Genomic DNA, 17,066 nt, shown 5'->3' on the forward strand with positions numbered 1-17,066 from the left:
GAGCGTTAGGATTTTCCTTCCTCCGTCGCCATTTCCAGGTTCCAAATCCTCGTACCTCTGAAACTGAAGCTGTAACTGACTCTGCGTCGACGGCGCCAAGCTGTTCCCTTGCCGGCGGGATTGCTGTGGCGGCTGCAACCGGTGGTGATGCATCAGCGACGCCATGAAATGCTCCGTCGAACCCGCTCTATACGGCGGAGATAGAGACGGTACTTCTGGAGATGGCTGGCTACGTTCTCTCTGGTCAAGCCTTCGACGCTCATGAGCTGCATTATGGTCTTGGGGACGGCGTTTTTTATGCCGAGATGAGCAACCGCGTCCACGAACCGCTTGTGCAGCTGCGGCGTCCACACCAGCCGCGGCCGCTTCAGAGTCCTGGCCGGCTCGGTCAAATCGCCGGCGTAATCGGTCGGAGGAGGGGGGAATTTGTCGATGTGGAAGGCGAGGGCGAGGGGAGGAGAGATTAGGGTTTGAGAGAGAGGGATGAGATCTTCAGGAGGAGGAAGCTCCTCCTCCCATCTCGCCAACCAATTCGGATTGTCTTCTCTCATCGAACCCAACGAGAAAGTGGTGATCAGACATCTTTCAGGACCTGCACTTGTTATTTATTTATCCACACACACCATTTGCCATGTATGTATGTATGTGTGTATGTATATGTGTATGTATATATGTATGCATGTGTGGGTGAGTTTTTCCGAGTTTTGTGCAAATGGTTATGGGACCGAATAATTAAATATATATTTTGGATCATGAAATAAACGAATGACAGAGAGAGAGAGAGGTATGTCTGTAAAAATATTATAATGTTTTAAAGCGAATGCTTATTATCGAATCCGTTTTCTTATATTCAAAATGAAGATATACATCTTTAGGACTAGTGATAATATTATTTAATAATTGATAACGAGAAATCAAAATTTATTTTATTAAAAAAATAAAAGGAAGAGAGAGTGGGGGCAAGAAAACAATAACAGTTCAGATCCATCATTATGATGTTCTTGTTTTGGAGGATCTGTCATTGTCTTATGTGTCCGTAGTTCGGAAAGATTCTTTGGCATCTCACGTGTCGCGTGGTTTTCACGCTCTCTTCCGGCGCGTGGAGGCTACTACGCGTGAGATTCCACGCGCAGTCATGGATTAGATTAGGTGCCCTCTAACTTCCATTACTTGATTAACTACACTAGGCACCGAATTATGTTATATTAATCAGTTTTAACTTTTTTTAACTATCTGATTATATATATAATGATTAAAAAAAAAAGAGGCATGGGCAGTGAGTGGGAGTTGAGTTCATGATAAAATAAATAAATTAAACACCTTTTAGGTTTTGTGGATAGAGAGAGGATGGTGGGAATGATTAATATTCCAATCTGGGTTCGGCATGCATGTTTCCATTTTTTAATTAAATTCTCAATTAATGCTCTAGCTTAATTAAGTACAAAATTAAAAAAGGGTCTATGAAGTGTCATGTGTTGTCTAAATCTTTCTTTTTAGTTGCCTTGCTTCGTTTTTAATACCTAATCTAGGAAACATGATTCTCCTAATTAATTGATTACTTAATTAGTTTTTAATGGAGTACTTAATTAATTAAAGTTCATACAAAAGACACAATCAAGATTGTTGTTTTCGCATAATCATAGATATGTAAAGGATGTACATTATCATTCTCCAATAAATCATAAAATTATTCATATCAAGTAAAAGTGGGCATAACAAAAAAAAAAGATTTTTTTTGTTCAGTTCATTTAAATATTCATGGAGATATTTATAACAACACAGAGTTATCACAAGAGGACAAACAAAAGGAATCTATTCAGAAGTCCCAACTTCTGAAACGCCAAGAAAAAACCAGACACAGACCTGTCCCTTTGATTTGCTTGTAACATTTTTTCACAAAGGAAAAAAAAATAGTATTTCCGATTTTTCTAAAGAATTTTGCTTGAGTGAAAAAAAAGTAATAGTATTGCTTTTTTTTTTCTTCTGATTTTTTCGAACTATAGTTACTAAATTAAAAAAAATCAATAAATATCTGAAGATTACTTCAAATATATAGCTTAACAATTATAGGAATTCGTTATTTCGGTGAAGAATGACAAAGGAAAGAGCCTAAACTACAGCCTTTTTTGTATAATTGATGTTTAAAAATAAAATCATTTTAGACCGTTCACCCTTAAAGTGGAGTAAAGAAATTCTTTTTTTTTTATTTCAGCAATTTTCTTGTTTTAAATTTGTTTTTTATTTTTTTTTCCTAACATATATAAAAGAATATTTTAGTTTCACAAACCATGAGTTGTCCCATGTTTTCTTAACCCCCCCCCCACATATATACTATACTATCATTTTTTTAATCTAATTTATATGTCCTACCTAACATAGATTCATACATATGATAGACAAAAAAATGAAATTTGTCCAATAAAACATATTTTTAACTCTGATTTGCCCGCGTATATCCATGTGAAAGTTGTTGAATGGCTAGAATTTTACCTTCATACGGATATTCGTACAAAACATAAACATTTAGTTCATCCAATATATCAATTTGTGAAATTAGAGATATTAGATTAATATAGACAAAGACATACATTCAGACAAAGATCCTTATGGCAACACTTAGCAATCAAAACCTCAAATCTATCATGTATACTTTATCCGATCATGTCGTAATTGTCCTCTCTTAAATAATGATGTACACTAACATACGAACCAAATATCAAATAAGACATGTATATTCATCATGACCTTCAAGAACACAGCCCAACAGGTGACCCCTACATGTATATCAGCCTACTTGCTTATTTTTCACTATCTCTACAACATTGCCCATCTATTTATACACACCAAAATTCACTCCAGGACCTGTGGAAATGATGTTCTTACGGTTATAGCGGGTGGAGGCTCATCAGTTCATCATCTGATTGCCAATTAGGAAGAGCTCGGTCTGTCTGCTGGTTTTGTTATCTGATTATGAAGCAACGAGGCGGAGAAGAAACATCGCGATAGATCTCATTCGTGTCCTGGATCGGAACAGTGGTAGAATTTAGTGGCGATAACAGATCATACGAATAACAAAATCCACAACAAAAAATGCGCGTCAATTTTAGGACATTATCACTGCGGATAAACCGAAACAGATAGATAGATGGGAGAGAGATCTCACCAGAGAGAAAAAGACGATCTTGAGCTCGTGCTCTCTGGGTTTTCCACCAAGTCTTCTTGTGCTTTTGAGGGGACGACCCTTTGGAATTTTCCAGACAGTTCTTCGTAGGACAGAATCTCTGTTGGCTCCACTTGCCTGATCGCTTCTTTCAAATGCTGCTTGGTTATTTCCTCGGCATCCAGACTCTCCTGATTGTGTAAACCAGCAGGGAAAGGGAATAAGAGACAGAGGCAAGAGCAAGACAAATCATCTGCAGAGAACACAATGACGAGAAAAAAAAAGAAAAGAAAAATCTAACCTCGAGTGCTGCAATGGCTGCCTCTCTGCATATCAACGATATGTCAGCCCCGGTCCAGCCTTCAGTAAGAGAAGCAAGCTCTTCCAAACTGACATCAGAGCTGTATGGGATTTTCCTCAAATGGATCTTGAATATATCTTCGCGGTCCGTCTTGTTAGGAGGTCCCACATACAGGGACCGGTCAAAGCGTCCTGATTAACGTTTCAATCACCAGGAAACGTTCAGATTTGTCATTTGTAGGATACTTAATGTATACCAGAGCAAAAGAGAGTAATATACCAGGTCTTAGGAGGGCAGGATCTATTTTGTCTGGCCGATTTGTAGCGGCAATAACAGTAACACCAACTAATTGATGCAAACCTGCATTTGACATAAAAAAGGTAATCAGAGCCTGTTCTACTTATAATTTGTGATTTGGCTTAGAATCTGAACTGAAAATATTCTATCTTGAAAAGATTTAAAGGGATTTAGTTGTCATTTTCCTACGTTCTAACAAGTGCCTCAAGATAGACAAATTAAGCACTCTAATAAGGTTGTTACTAACCATCTAACTCCACAAGAAGTTGGCCCATAACTCTGTCAGAAACTGAAATTCCGTCGTTCTCTTTTCCTCGAATGGTGGCCAGACCATCTATCTCATCAAAAAATATGATCGAGGGTGCATTTGCTCTTGCCTTGGCAAAGAGAGACCTCACAGCCTTCTCTGATTCACCAACCCATTTGCTGAAAAGTTCTGGTCCTTTGACTGCAAAGAAATTCAATCCTGCTTCGGAAGCTACCGCACGTGCCATAAGGGTCTTGCTACATCCAGGAGGGCCAAACATCAGTATCTTACTCGGTGGCTTTATACCTATTCGCTTGAATACATCCTGATGCTTTTGTGGCCATTCTACCACTTCCATTAACTGATTCTTCACCTCATTTTGGCCACCGATGTCATCCCAATTGACCTTGGGAATCTCTAATATCACCTGAAAGTCACGTAGTAGTCAAGAGCCAGAGTGATCAGAAAGCAGAGCAAACTCTGGTTGCTATTGAAAATATCAAGTTATATGGAATAGGTAAATGAAGCTTAAAATAAATACAGACACTAGACCATATTCAAAGTTGGAAACTCAAGTTCCTTATTTAATCAATTTTCTACGGAAGTAACAAAATAAGAACCATTTGCATCAACAGATTTCATTGGAATTATGAAACGCATCTAGGTGTTGTCTTCCATGAAACTTGAGATATGAGAAAAACAGCTAGCTTCCTATCAAGGGAAAATGCACCAATACAGCCTTCAAATGAAGAAGTAGCTGAGAATCAGTTATCTTATCATCAGACCATTTTATTAGGACTCAGAAAGTGATTACCTCTCTCATGGCACTGGGTCTGATTTTCATCTTAGCCTTTTCAAAATCTTCAAAAGCAATCCTTAAGATATGCTCTCTTTCTGTGACACACATCTGGTTCGGACTATAGTTGCCATCGCTTGAGATATCCTCTGTCGCTTGAGAGACTGCCCCATTTGAACTAAATATTGGTGCCCCAGAAGCAGTGGGTGAAATTGTGACACATGAAGATGCAGAATGACACCTATCTGTTGATATGCCTGTGATATTTGTCGAGGAATCAGAACTTTCACGTTTGCAAGCACAAACAGGTGTCTCTTCAGGATGCAGATTACGAGAGCAACTTCTGTGCTCAACATGACGTCTTAAACAGACAAGTGCTGCCTCATTACATAATGAGGCTAGATCTGCACCTACAAAACCATGGGTAGCCATAGCAAGCTGTTGAATCTGGATGTCTGAAAGTGAATGTTGCATCCCACTTAGAATTGTGCAGAGTATATCGAGGCGTTGTGCCGAAGATGGTACACCTATATCATTTAGAAAGTATTTTAAACAAATTGTAGAGAGCAAGAAAGCTAAAATATTCCACTCATGTCCGGATGGTCTCTTTCCAGCAAAGTTCTCGTCTTACCTATTTCGATTTCTTTGTCAAGTCTTCCATGTCGTCTAAGGGCAGGATCAATGCTATCAGGTCTATTGGTTGCAGCAACTACAACTACACCATCATCACTATTTATTCCATCCATTAAGCTCAATAAAGTAGCTACCATCCTTTGAGATAAATCTTCACTTCTTTCTTTCCGTGCAGGAGCAATAGCATCCAACTCATCAATGAACACCTTAAAAAGATTTTTTTTTTGTTTAAGCAAGCAGCTAACTTGGCACAATATGGTGTTAGTTGGTAAGCTAACAAATCAAAATTTAAACGCTCTTTCATCTTATATAAAGACATTACTATGAAAAGTAAAACTAAGAGAATTCAACACCTGCCAACTATATCCATCAACGTTCTAGCCAATTGTGTAGCATCTTAAAAGAAGAAATCAATTAGCTATAGAATTTAGAGAATAAGTATGAAATTCTAACCACAGAAGGTGCAGCTTTGCTAGCTGAACTGAAGACCTCATATAGGGCTTTCTCGCTTTCCCCAAGGTACTGGCCCACAATCTCAGGTCCATTCACGGAGAAAAAACTGACACCAGAATCACGGGCACATAACCGAGCCAAAGACGTCTTTCCTGTGCCTGGAGGTCCATGAAGAAGCACTCCCTTTGCAGTTCGGATACCTAGTCTAAAACAATCACACCAGGGATCAACATAGAAATATTAAATCTAAGAAGAGTGATTGTCAGCCTGTCAGGTACACTAACTATCGAATAGACGCACCTCACTGCATGACAATGATTTTGGAACAAGATAAAGACACAAGTAACAACAATTACTTTCAGCTTTCATCAGAACAAAGTTATAAAACTTCATTCACTGGCTAAACAAAAACTTCAACATACCAAGATCTGAAAACATTGAACAGACCGAACGCATGGGTGAACCAGGTGGGAAGATAGTTTGCATTTTCCATGCATGTTTACTTTCAATTGAAATAAATTTGACTATCCAAAATCAACAGTAAATGTCCAAAAATATTTAATGCAAATTCTGGAAGAAGAGTGAAACATGCTGATCAAGCCAATTGTAAAACATACCTTGATAGGGTATTATTCAAACTGGATGGGGGAACGATTATGTCCCTCAGAACTGCATATTCTTTAGATAGACCACCTAATTTTGCGAGTTCATGTCCCACATTTTCCCCTTCATTGTCTTGATCAAGTTGAAGATTTTGCGAAATTGTTCCCTCGGGAACATCATTTGCCAAGTCCAATGGATTTTGGAAGTACACTTTTGTTTCCTGATTTATCAAAAACGCATAATTTGCATGGTGCACTGATTCTGCTGTCTGGATTGTGCTTCGAGAAGCCTGAGTTGCCACATTCTGATCAGGATTATCAGCAGGCAGTTTAGTAGCCTTTTTGACACAGAAAATACAGATCTCAGAGAGAACTGGTACAGCGACAAGATTGCCATAAAACAAACTACACGGATATATCCATGAAGTAGCACAAGTCTGAAAAAGTTTCTTAGCGCTTTCACTGGTCAACACTTCTTGCATGTCAACCAAATTTGCAGACAGAGTCCGCTGATTAGAAATGCTGGAAACAGAGTCCTTGATAATTGGTGATGCTGGAGCGTTGGAACCAGGAGACCCAAGCTTTTGCAAGTTAAGAGGTGTCTTAGGGGTTGAATCCCCAATTTCGTACCTGCCAAGGGACCTTTCTGTAGTAAACTTCTCTTTAGAAAGTAAATCCATCTTTACTTCTACCATATTCCTGAAAGGAATCAACTCTAAATACAATTCCTTGCAGACAACCAATGAAAGACGGTTACCATCGGCGGTGTAGAGCGGTCCATCACTCGTGTTGACTGTATTATTTAAAGAAGGGCTGCAGACAGGATAAACAAAAACAGTCCTGCCGGAAACAGGATAACCAAGCCCATATTGAAGATTTACTGAAACACGAACAGAGTCCTTCAAAACCTGCAGCAATTCAAAATGACTCCACGTTAAATGAAACAAGAAAAGATCAAGAGCAAAATTTGACTTGAAGAAGGTGATAGGGGCACATGATAAACACATAAAAAGGAAACCTCTAGACATCACTTACAACAATGGTGGACAACTAAATCAAGTCTATACTAAAGGAAGCAATGGAGATGAGAGAAAGAGCCATAGTACATCTTCTTCTTCTGACCTTTGAAGACGAGAAAACGGTGGCAAGAACGAAGTAGTTCCCAGGTTCATTGACGATGCTACTACTACTACAATCAAGCCCATATTCAGCCTTGATAGAGCTTAGCGGAAAGCCATTTGAGAATCCCCTTCCAATGCAAGCAAGCGAGACCTATCAATAGAATACAATTTCACCGTGAAGCTAGTGTGGCATTATATCTACCAACAAATCTTCCCAAAAGAGTTCACAATTTTGATACGTAGTATCCATCACAAAGGAGCTGAAAAGGGGGGTTCCCAGAATTTGGTACAAAGTCATTTTTAAGAGAAGCTACTCATCGATGAATTTGATTTGCCAGAGAGAGATTGTATGTTCATCGCCTTCAACATCGTCAAAGAACACTTGATACTTTTCCCGTCAACACTCAAAAGCTAAAAAAATGTTCGATCTTCAAGCGAACAGCTCAAAACGGAGAAGCCAATTACCGATACAGTGGAACCAGGACTGAGAGAAGCGGCAACCATGGAAGTTTCGGACAACCAAATCTTAGAACCTCGGATAGATTCCGGGGCAACATCGGTTACTCTTCCCAAGATTGCGGATTTGCCGATGAGACAAGGAAACCGAACCGAAGCTTCTTCGAGACGGTAACGAAGTTCATCCTCGTCGAAATACTCTGTACCAAGGCCCGTCGTCGAAGACGCCGGTGTTCTCGGAGACGCAGATAGCTCCGAATTCGACAGCCGCGAAGGCGTCTTGGACTGTTTCTTCTTCGACGGCATCTCTGCGGGGAAATGTCAGGAAACCTCCGGAGAGTTCTTCGGGAAGACAGAAGAAGTAAGGCAACCGGGAGAGAGAGAGAGAGATCGCCGGCGAGAAGCAAACCAAACCCATTGTTGTCGGGGTTAGGGTTTAACGTTGTAAGCACGGGCTTTATTAGGGCCCAACTTAAGGGTGAAAAGAAAAAGGAAAAAAATAACGGACCCAAGCCCACATTATTATGTTATTTAATATTAGTACAATAAATTTTGATTGGATATGTTTTTTTTTTGGTATGTAAATATTCAAGTATAATTGTTAACCATCACTAACTGTTACCTCAATTTAATCATGAATTAGATATGAGGTATTCAAATTCAACCAAACAGAAGAAAAATATTTTTTTATTAAAAATAAATTCAAAATAATTTCGATTTTTGATAAACAAAGTGGAACGAATATAAACATTTTAAAAAAATTAAATTCAGAAATAACAAAAAAAAAAAAATCCAAATTATCTTTACTGATACATCTAATTTTTGCTAGAAATATTAGCTCCACTAATTTAACTCTTGAATATTAAACAGTATGTAGTAAACAGTGTCATATGCATATGACTATCAAAAGGTTATTGACTTTTCGCACTAAAGAAATTAAATTAAATATGCAGATTTTTTATATTGATTTAGGAATTATGGATATTCAAATTTTCAACCTTTTTTCGAATACAATTATACAAAAGAAGATGATTTACTTTCAAAAAAATAATATTTGTTTTCTAATTGTAATTGAAAATGATGTCAACCACTATCCACGAGGTGACCAATTAAATGCTAATGCTGAATATATTATTAATGTGTTACGTAACACGAAGACCGCAGTCTTTTCTACTGGTAATCGTTAGTGTTTCGTACTTTTGACCTGTCTTGTAATATTATTCTTTTTTTTTTATAAAAACACCCAAATAATTTTTGGAAAATGAAATAAAATAATAAAAACAATTAGGAAAAAGGAGTAGCGGTCAGCGACTCGGACGCAGACTCGGGAAGAAATCGGAGAACACGCGAAGACCGAAGAAATTTGTGACCAAGTAGAAGAAGCAGAAGGAGGAAGAGGAGGAAGAAGCTGAGGGTTTGTAATTGCATTCGACTGTAATGGAAGGTGCGTGATTGTTCTTAGCTCCTCTCAGATTTGGGTTTCCTTTTTTCCTCCGCGAAACCCTAGTTTTCCGAACTTCCCTGCATTTGACTTGATTTTACTCCGCGAGAACTGGGTTTCACTTTTTGTCTGATTCCTTCCGATTCATCTTCAGACCGCATTATCTTATCGAGATTTCACGTCGCCTAAATCTGATTCGAGTGACACTTGCGCAGTGATAGTTTCGGTAGTTAAGAAATAAAGGAGATTGATCCGTAGATACGATTGTGTATGAGTTAGATTCACGTTTCGGTACGGCCATTCGGTCCAATTTGTTATCTTGAAATTTTCTGCAGTTGTCAACGGGTGTCTGAGCTGTTAAGTTCCGTACAACGGTACAAGCGTATTTATTGATCTTTGCGCATTTCTAGTTTCTCATTTGCATTTGCATGTGTTTGAAGACAGGCTTGTGGTAGCTTGTCTTGTCTTCCATCAGGAAATTTCTGTATCTCACTGCATCTGTTCTTGTTTTTTTTTCAGCTCTGATTGTTCTTCCTCTAACCTCTGTTAGATTCTTTGTGTTGTTCTCATTTTGATGCGGTGGTTAATCACTCTTGTAGCTCTTTTTGACGTTAGCAAAGTATCCTCCTCTGTTTTTCTTTTTCTTTGTATTGCCATTGATCTTCTGAGGTGGTTTTCTGATCGTTTAGGCTTCAAATCTGTATTGTTCTGGTAGTTTATCAATCGTTTTTGTTCCGTCACTCTGCTAAGTTGGCCTTATACCAGTTCTGTGACTGCAAATTTGCCCTTGATATTTTCCTCAGCAAAAATATTAGTTTGCCATTTTGACCCTTTTTTTTCAGTGTCATGATAGATATTAGATGGCTAGGCTTTTTTTTCTGCAACTCTCAAGTCAGTGGCTGTGATTTAACATCTGTTATCTGGGTCCAGTAGAGAGATAATCTGACATAGACAGTGTGAAGATTCATTTGATAGATCAAGATTGCAATTTTCTTCTCTGACAGGTAAATCCCCAGACCTGGAATCGGTCGGGTCTGGTACAAAGAGGTCCAGTGTTTCTTCGGGAAGTCATTCTCGTAACCGTCGGGATTTCCTTAACAGGTTTACTGATAGCGAATATCTTATAGAAAGACTTGAAGATTGGTTTGAGGAAATATTGAAAAACTCAGGAGATAACAGACCAATCTTTGAGGTTCCTTTTGAGTTGGTGGAACTCCAAAAGTTTGACTATGCGTTGGAAGGGGTTTCTTTTCAGCAGGTCGTTCGAATGCCCAATGCTGTTTATGCTTCGACATCTAATGCTGTGGAGGGAACCGCATTTCTAGCCATAGAGGATTTTCTACATGCAACAGTCAAGGGCTTATGGGAGGCATTTTGGAGTCAGGACGAGCCAGTTCCTTTCTCTGTTGCCTGTCTATACAATCAAAACTTGAAATTTTATCCGGCTGAGAAAGCTTTAGCTACTGGGAAACTTGAAGGTCTTTCTGCAACGGGTATTTTGCTAAAAAACCCTAGACATCCACATGGAAAATGGGATCATGTTCTTGAACTTGCTCTTCTAAGGCCAGATATAGGAGGCTTTGCTCTGGAAAGTGAGTGCCCGCCTTCTCTGCCTGTCTTAGGCGAGGCTCTTTTCTATGCTCTCCGCTTACTCCTCTCAAGAAGCGTGAGCCGTTTAGATTTTTCTCAGAGCTCAAACTGTGTCTTCATTCTTCTTGTTGATTCACAATATGGTGGCGTTGTAAAAGTTGAAGGGGATGTAACTAAGTTGGATTTTGACATGAATAATATCTATGAGTGTGCTGCAGAGTGGATGAAGAAGCATTCGAAGATAGCAGTGTCACCAATTGACAGAATATGGAACAAACTTGGAAATGCTAACTGGGGAGACATTGGTGCTTTACAAGTAGTTTTTGCCACTTACCACAGTATAGTGCAGTACTTTGGGCCTCCGAGGAACTCAATTGAAGACTTAGCTGCTGATCATAGCTCTCGCCTTCAAACAAGAAGACAAGAGAGACAGTTGGGGGATGCTAGACTCGGTGGAAATGGTCTGTTTAGGTTCGAGCATAGTTCTTTGTCTCCTGAAATTGTTGAAGTTCAAGAAGAATCAATCAAAATCGAGTCAGAACAATCGATGAAACTGGAAGTCGGATCTGTTCTGTGGTTGGAAGATTCAAACGGGCAAAAGGGCTATCAGATTAATGAAGTATTGAGTGATGGTGCGCTTCCATATCATATTGCTTCACCAGTGGACGACCCAGGAAAGCATGTTTTTCTGTATGTTGGCTCTCCTCCGACACAGCTTGAGCCAGCTTGGGAAGACATGAATTTGTGGTATCAGGTCCAAAGACAGACTAAAATATTAAATATTATGAAACAGAGAGGACGTCCTAGTAAATACTTGCCACAGCTCCATGGGTCTGGTCGGATCATTCACCCGGGCCAATGTAAAAAACCAAGTTCAGGTGGACGGTGTGATCATCCTTGGTGCGGGACTCCTATTCTTGTGACCAGTCCAGTTGGTGAGACGGTTGCTGAGTTGGTAAACAAAGGAAGATTCGGTCCTGAAGAGGCTATTAGATGCTGCCACGATTGCTTGTCTGCACTTTCCACTGCCTCCTCGGCTGGAATTCGTCACGGAGACATACGCCCAGAAAACGTGATTTTCGTCACTTCTGGTGTAAGACATCCATACTTTGTACTTATCGGTTGGGGTCATGCAGTTCTTGAAGATAGAGATCGACCCGCAATGAATCTTCACTTCTCCTCGACTTATGCACTCCAGGAAGGGAAACTTTGTGCAGCATCGGATGCAGAAAGCTTGATCTACATGCTCTATTTCTGCTGTGCCGGAGATTTTCCCGATATGGATTCAGTCGAAGGGTCTCTTCAATGGAGAGAGAACTCTTGGTCAAGGAGATTAATTCAGCAGAAGCTCGGCGATGTCTCAACCGTTCTGAAGGCCTTTGCTGACTATGTTGACAGTCTCTGTGGGACACCATACCCAATGGATTATGAGATTTGGTTGAGAAGATTGAAGAAGAATCTTGCGGAAGATCATGGGAAAGATATTGAAACTTCCGGCTAAGCACTTGATCATTATGCACAGAGATTTCAGACTTCATCTCCACCTCAGCTCATGGACCCTTCATACATTGATTCAGTTGGAAGCCGCCATAAATTAAAAAAAAGGCTCCCTAATTGAGTTACAGGTCAATCTTGGATAACATCAGATTCCTTTCCGACATTCTTTTAGCTGTTCTGTTTGAAGGTCTGAGACGGATAGCTCTCTGCAATTGAGGCCATGTCCTTTCAACTTATTCAGACTTACCACGGAATCAAGAAACCCGCAATGATGTGAAGATCATTCCTTTTGTATCCCCATTTAATGGACCTTTTGTTCTGTACATGATCTTGAAATTTTTTAGATTCTGCTGTTTCCTTTTGTTCTTCTTCGGGTGATTGTATCTGTTGTACTGTGTTTTTCCTGTAAATGTAAGAGAGCTCTCCCATTTTGAATCTGTAACTGAAATGTATTCTTGTTGGAGGAAATGCAGGTGGCCTTTGTCGTAGAAATGTCAAACTCATCATGTGACATAACTGATGTACATATAAAACATCCTCTTTGAAACTGACAGAAACATGTGACAAATATACAAAGAAATGCTTTGGTTGGTATCAATGATTTTGCAAATATTATTTGATTATGTATCATTAGGTTAGAAGACCATCCCACCAAAACCCATCTTCTAACTCCCAAGGAACAGCGGAAAGACAAAAAAGCTTGCTCCTTTCTTCGTGGGTTTGTCGTGTTTTCTGAATCGAAATGGGTAGAATCTCTCGGGTAATGGCGGATTTCTTCTTGGCGTTCATGTGGGTATGGTCGGGTGTTCTGGTCAACATCTTTGTTCATAGAATCCTGGGATTTGGGCGCGACATGTCTGGTGAGCTCGTCCGGTATGTTCTGTCCGTCGCCAACATGTTCTTGTTCGCTTATTTCCAGAAGCTCACCAATGGCGGACTTCACAACCCTTTGATGGCTCTTGCTTCTTCTGTCTCCGGTGGCGTCGCCGAATTCATCTTCGCCGTCGCTATCAGAATCCCGGTCGAGGTTCGACCAGCCATGATGACCCTCTTCTTTCGTTTCCTTTGTCTGATTTTGGGTGTATATACATATAATTTGTTTCGATTCTCGTTAGATTTGTTCATTGACTTGCATTGAAGGTAGTCACTGTTTTGCTTCGTCAGAATTGGATCTTAGAATCGAATAGTCGCATGCATGCTTCCCCACTAGACTTCTTCTGACATGAAATTTTGCACATCATGCGTTCAAGATGATGACATCTGAGATATGGATTCTTGCATCATCTCTGATCACATCAGAAACTGAGGTTTTTTTTTGTGTATTACTGCTGGGTTTCTCAGAAGATCAAATGGAAATAAGAGAATCTGAGAATTTGGGATCGTTTATAGGGTAGAAAGATACTCACTTTGCCGCTTTGTTCTTGAAAAGGAATGAGGATGTCCCATTGTTGCCAGAAACTAAATCACATTGCTGAAGTTTCTGCATTTATCTGTATATACAAGAAAGTCAGGAACTTGGCCGCAGTTTATTGATTTGATGTCGCCAATTGAACTCGGTTTCCTGCTTCAATGGATTCATTGTCAGGTGATAGGAACCATCATCGGGGTCAAGCATATCCTGCAGACATTTCCAGAGATTGGACGAGGGCCACATCTGAAAGTAGCCATCCATCGTGGTGCCCTGACAGAAGGGATGCTTACTTTTGCCATTGTCACGATATCTTTAGGGCTGACGAGAAAAATCCGGGGAAGTTTCTTCATGAAGACTTGGATTGTAAGCCTTTCGAAGTTGACTCTTCACATTCTTGGCTCTGATCTCACCGGTGGATGCATGAACCCAGCCCCCGTAAGTGGCGTAGTCTTTTTAAAGCTCTCTATTCTCAGAATATCTTCCTTGCCACAATCAGCTTGATCAGCAAAATCCGAGAAATCGAATTCTCAAACTGGTTTCCGTTCAAAATGTTTGCATCGGTGATCATTTCTGTTCAGATTATGTCATTGTTTGAATCTTGCAGGTGATGGGATGGGCCTATGCCCGAGGTGAACATATAACAAAGGAGCACATACTTGTGTACTGGCTTGCACCGGTTCAGGCTACATTACTCGCTGTTTGGATCTTCAGACTCGTGGTTAAACCTCAGACAGGGAAACAAGAGAAACCCAAGGCTAAACATGAATGAGGACAGTCTCAACATTTCTACCGACGGGCTATTCTCCAGATTCCAAACATGATATTGTGTATCGGTTGGACTAGAGTAGAACAAGAGAGACTCTCCGGAAGTTTCTGATTTGGTGAATTGTATGTTCTTCAAACTGTAGAACGGAATAGAGAAGTGGAGTTTAACTTCACTGCCATGCCATTAGATTGTCGTCTTTAGAGTTAGATCTCCACAAGATTTGGAACTATAATGTCTAAAAAAAGAATCCTAGGTGTCGTAAGGGTCTTTGGCAAAGATTGTCTCTGTAAATGTCGGAATGCAGAAGCCATGGTGAATGCAATTGTTTCTCAGGTTCTATATGTCTGATCACAGAAACATTCAAGAGCTATATCATCAATACACGAGTGTGGGCTCAAACTCGGCTACATCAACGGATCCAGACTCGACAGGAGGCATCAAATAAGCAGCCAAGAGTTCAGAGACTAATGCTGCAATGATAGGAACCCTCTTCAGGTTCTTGATGAATGAAGGGTCTTCACTCTCTCCGACAGCCACCAGCTTCTCGTTGATCTCGACCATTCTGTCCAGTTTCCTCTTGAACTCGGGATTCTCCACATCCAACACTGCCGGGAATATTCTAGCTGTTGTCCGGTTGGTCTGCATGTTTAAAGTTAGTTCAGTAAGGATATGAACATGGTCACATCACCATTGGTCTGAACATGAAACTTTGCAGGTCAGGTTAATGGCCTTACCTCGATGATGACGTGCATGTCGAACTCCTTGGTGTTTAACCCGATGCCTTCGTAGAAAGCAGTTCGTTGACAGTCATTGAGGTACATAGTCACGTAGACCTGCAATTTTCCGACAACAATGGTCTCTTCCAGATCAATCCCAATGTCTGAAACGAAGCCAAGAGAAGTAGTGAAAGAAAAGGGAAGTGATAAGTGACCGAGAGGCAGAAGAAGCGAGCCCAGAGCTTGGCCTGCCAGTCGTTGAGGAACTGAGGCTGAGCCTTGAGCAATGCGGAGAAGAAATCTCCATGGCGGTTCTCGTCTTGGCACCAGTTCTCAAAGTACTTGAAGATGGGGTAGCATTGGAACTCGGGGTTCGCCTTAAGGTGCCTGTAGATGGTGATGTACCTCCAGTACCCGATTTTCTCGGACAAGTAGGTGGCGTAGAAGATGAACTTGGGTTTGAAGAAGGTGTACTTCCTGGCCTTTGTCAGGAAACCCAGGTCAAGAGCCAAGTTGAAATCTGACAAACCCTTGTTCAAGAACCTGCAAGTTGAAACAAAGATGGTTTCTGTCAGATTTTGTGTTGTCAGAGAGTGAGAACGAAGATCGATTTTCGCAGGGATTTTACCCGGCGTGTCTTGCCTCATCTCTGGACATAAGAGAGAAGAGCTCTGCCACAATTGGGTTGGTTTTCTGCAATGTCAACAGATGAAAATCAAGACAAGGTCAAGAATCTAATCCCAGAAAATAACAGCGAATTGTTCCGACAGCAAGACAAAGGGATAAACCTTGAGCCTTCGTCCGAGCTCCTTGTAGAGAAGGAAGCCAGAGAACTCAGCAGTGCAAGACCGCTCGAGGAACTCGACGAAGATCTGTCGGAGAGGGCCCTGGAGCTTGTCGGCTGCTTCCTTGAATTCCTTGTTCCTCACGAAATGGGTCTGGTTGTAATCGGCCTTGAACTCCTGAAGCAGAGCCTCGAACTCCGCCTGGTTCAGGTTCTTGTTTATCTCGGTGTTGAAGAGTTGCTCCATCTCCTCGAAATCCGTCGTGTAGAACCTCGGCGTTAGCAGCGTCTCATTTATCTCCTTCTTGTTCGCCTTCTTCGCCGTCACCGGCGGCGGCGGCGGAGACGCGGTGGCCGACATTCTCACGGTGGAAAAGCGTCGGCCCGCGAGGTATTTACTGGGGCTGGTGAACTTCGGCGAGGTGAATTTGGAAATGGGTTTCACCAGAGCCATCTCGGCCGCCATTGTTCTTGTGCTTCAGAACCAGAGAGAGAGAGAGAGAGAGAGAGAGAGAGAGAGAGATGGTCTCGAGAGGGAGAAGATGAGGCTATGAGGGGTTTAAAGCAGAACTGGTGTATTGTGCTCAAATCTCATCCAGTGAAAATCTGCCTGAAGTGGGCTCTTGACACGTGGCATTGCATTATAGGGCTGCCTGATTTCCTTGATTTGATAATATCGCGATTTTCAATGAATTAAGAGTTTCAGCAAAAGCTCCTAATGCAAATTTACATTTAGGTTTCCAAGTTTGCCCCAAAAATAGGAAAATAAATCAGATTTGTAATGCCCGAGATATA

The 17,066-nt window shown here is 40.7% G+C and overlaps 5 protein-coding genes across 6 annotated transcripts; 2 read left to right on the forward strand and 3 right to left on the reverse strand.

Annotated features, from left to right (window-relative positions):
- Positions 1 to 152: 152 nt before the first annotated feature.
- Positions 153 to 551, reverse strand: LOC104824600 (transcription factor PCL1). The gene has a single exon (XM_010556696.1). It carries the CDS (start codon positions 549 to 551, stop codon positions 153 to 155), a length of 399 nt encoding a protein of 132 aa, XP_010554998.1.
- A 2,053-nt stretch (positions 552 to 2,604) lies between these two features.
- Positions 2,605 to 8,478, reverse strand: LOC104824382 (calmodulin-interacting protein 111). Of its 2 annotated transcripts, none has more exons than XM_010556440.1 (11): positions 8,076 to 8,478; positions 7,612 to 7,761; positions 6,505 to 7,397; positions 5,888 to 6,092; positions 5,433 to 5,640; positions 4,820 to 5,328; positions 4,006 to 4,432; positions 3,741 to 3,821; positions 3,462 to 3,652; positions 3,164 to 3,351; positions 2,605 to 3,020 (listed from the first exon to the last, which is right to left on the reverse strand). In XM_010556440.1, the coding sequence occupies exons 1-11, from the start codon at positions 8,370 to 8,372 to the stop codon at positions 2,969 to 2,971; spliced, it is 3,201 nt and encodes a 1,066-aa protein (XP_010554742.1). In that variant the 5' UTR covers positions 8,373 to 8,478; the 3' UTR covers positions 2,605 to 2,968. The 2 variants fall into 2 exon arrangements, with proteins under 2 accessions (XP_010554742.1, XP_010554743.1); XM_010556441.1 differs by having other exon boundaries at positions 7,596 to 7,761; positions 8,076 to 8,166.
- An 859-nt stretch (positions 8,479 to 9,337) lies between these two features.
- On the forward strand, positions 9,338 to 13,036 carry LOC104824383. Its single transcript, XM_010556442.1, has 2 exons — positions 9,338 to 9,510; positions 10,512 to 13,036. The coding sequence occupies exons 1-2, from the start codon at positions 9,504 to 9,506 to the stop codon at positions 12,596 to 12,598; spliced, it is 2,094 nt and encodes a 697-aa protein (XP_010554744.1). The 5' UTR covers positions 9,338 to 9,503; the 3' UTR covers positions 12,599 to 13,036.
- Positions 13,037 to 13,121: 85 nt separating this feature from the next.
- Positions 13,122 to 15,165, forward strand: LOC104824385 (probable aquaporin SIP2-1). Its single transcript, XM_010556444.1, has 3 exons — positions 13,122 to 13,621; positions 14,180 to 14,440; positions 14,610 to 15,165. Exons 1-3 carry the CDS (start codon positions 13,337 to 13,339, stop codon positions 14,772 to 14,774), a joined length of 711 nt encoding a protein of 236 aa, XP_010554746.1. The 5' UTR covers positions 13,122 to 13,336; the 3' UTR covers positions 14,775 to 15,165.
- LOC104824384 (magnesium-protoporphyrin IX monomethyl ester [oxidative] cyclase, chloroplastic) lies at positions 15,071 to 16,797 on the reverse strand. Its single transcript, XM_010556443.1, has 5 exons — positions 16,276 to 16,797; positions 16,116 to 16,180; positions 15,703 to 16,030; positions 15,506 to 15,604; positions 15,071 to 15,410 (listed from the first exon to the last, which is right to left on the reverse strand). Exons 1-5 carry the CDS (start codon positions 16,735 to 16,737, stop codon positions 15,147 to 15,149), a joined length of 1,218 nt encoding a protein of 405 aa, XP_010554745.1. The 5' UTR covers positions 16,738 to 16,797; the 3' UTR covers positions 15,071 to 15,146.
- Between the last annotated feature and the right edge of the window lie 269 nt (positions 16,798 to 17,066).

The sequence above is a fragment of the Tarenaya hassleriana genome, unplaced genomic scaffold (assembly GCF_000463585.1).
Source record: "Tarenaya hassleriana unplaced genomic scaffold, ASM46358v1 Cleome4, whole genome shotgun sequence".
NCBI classification, from domain to species: Eukaryota; Viridiplantae; Streptophyta; class Magnoliopsida; order Brassicales; family Cleomaceae; genus Tarenaya; species Tarenaya hassleriana.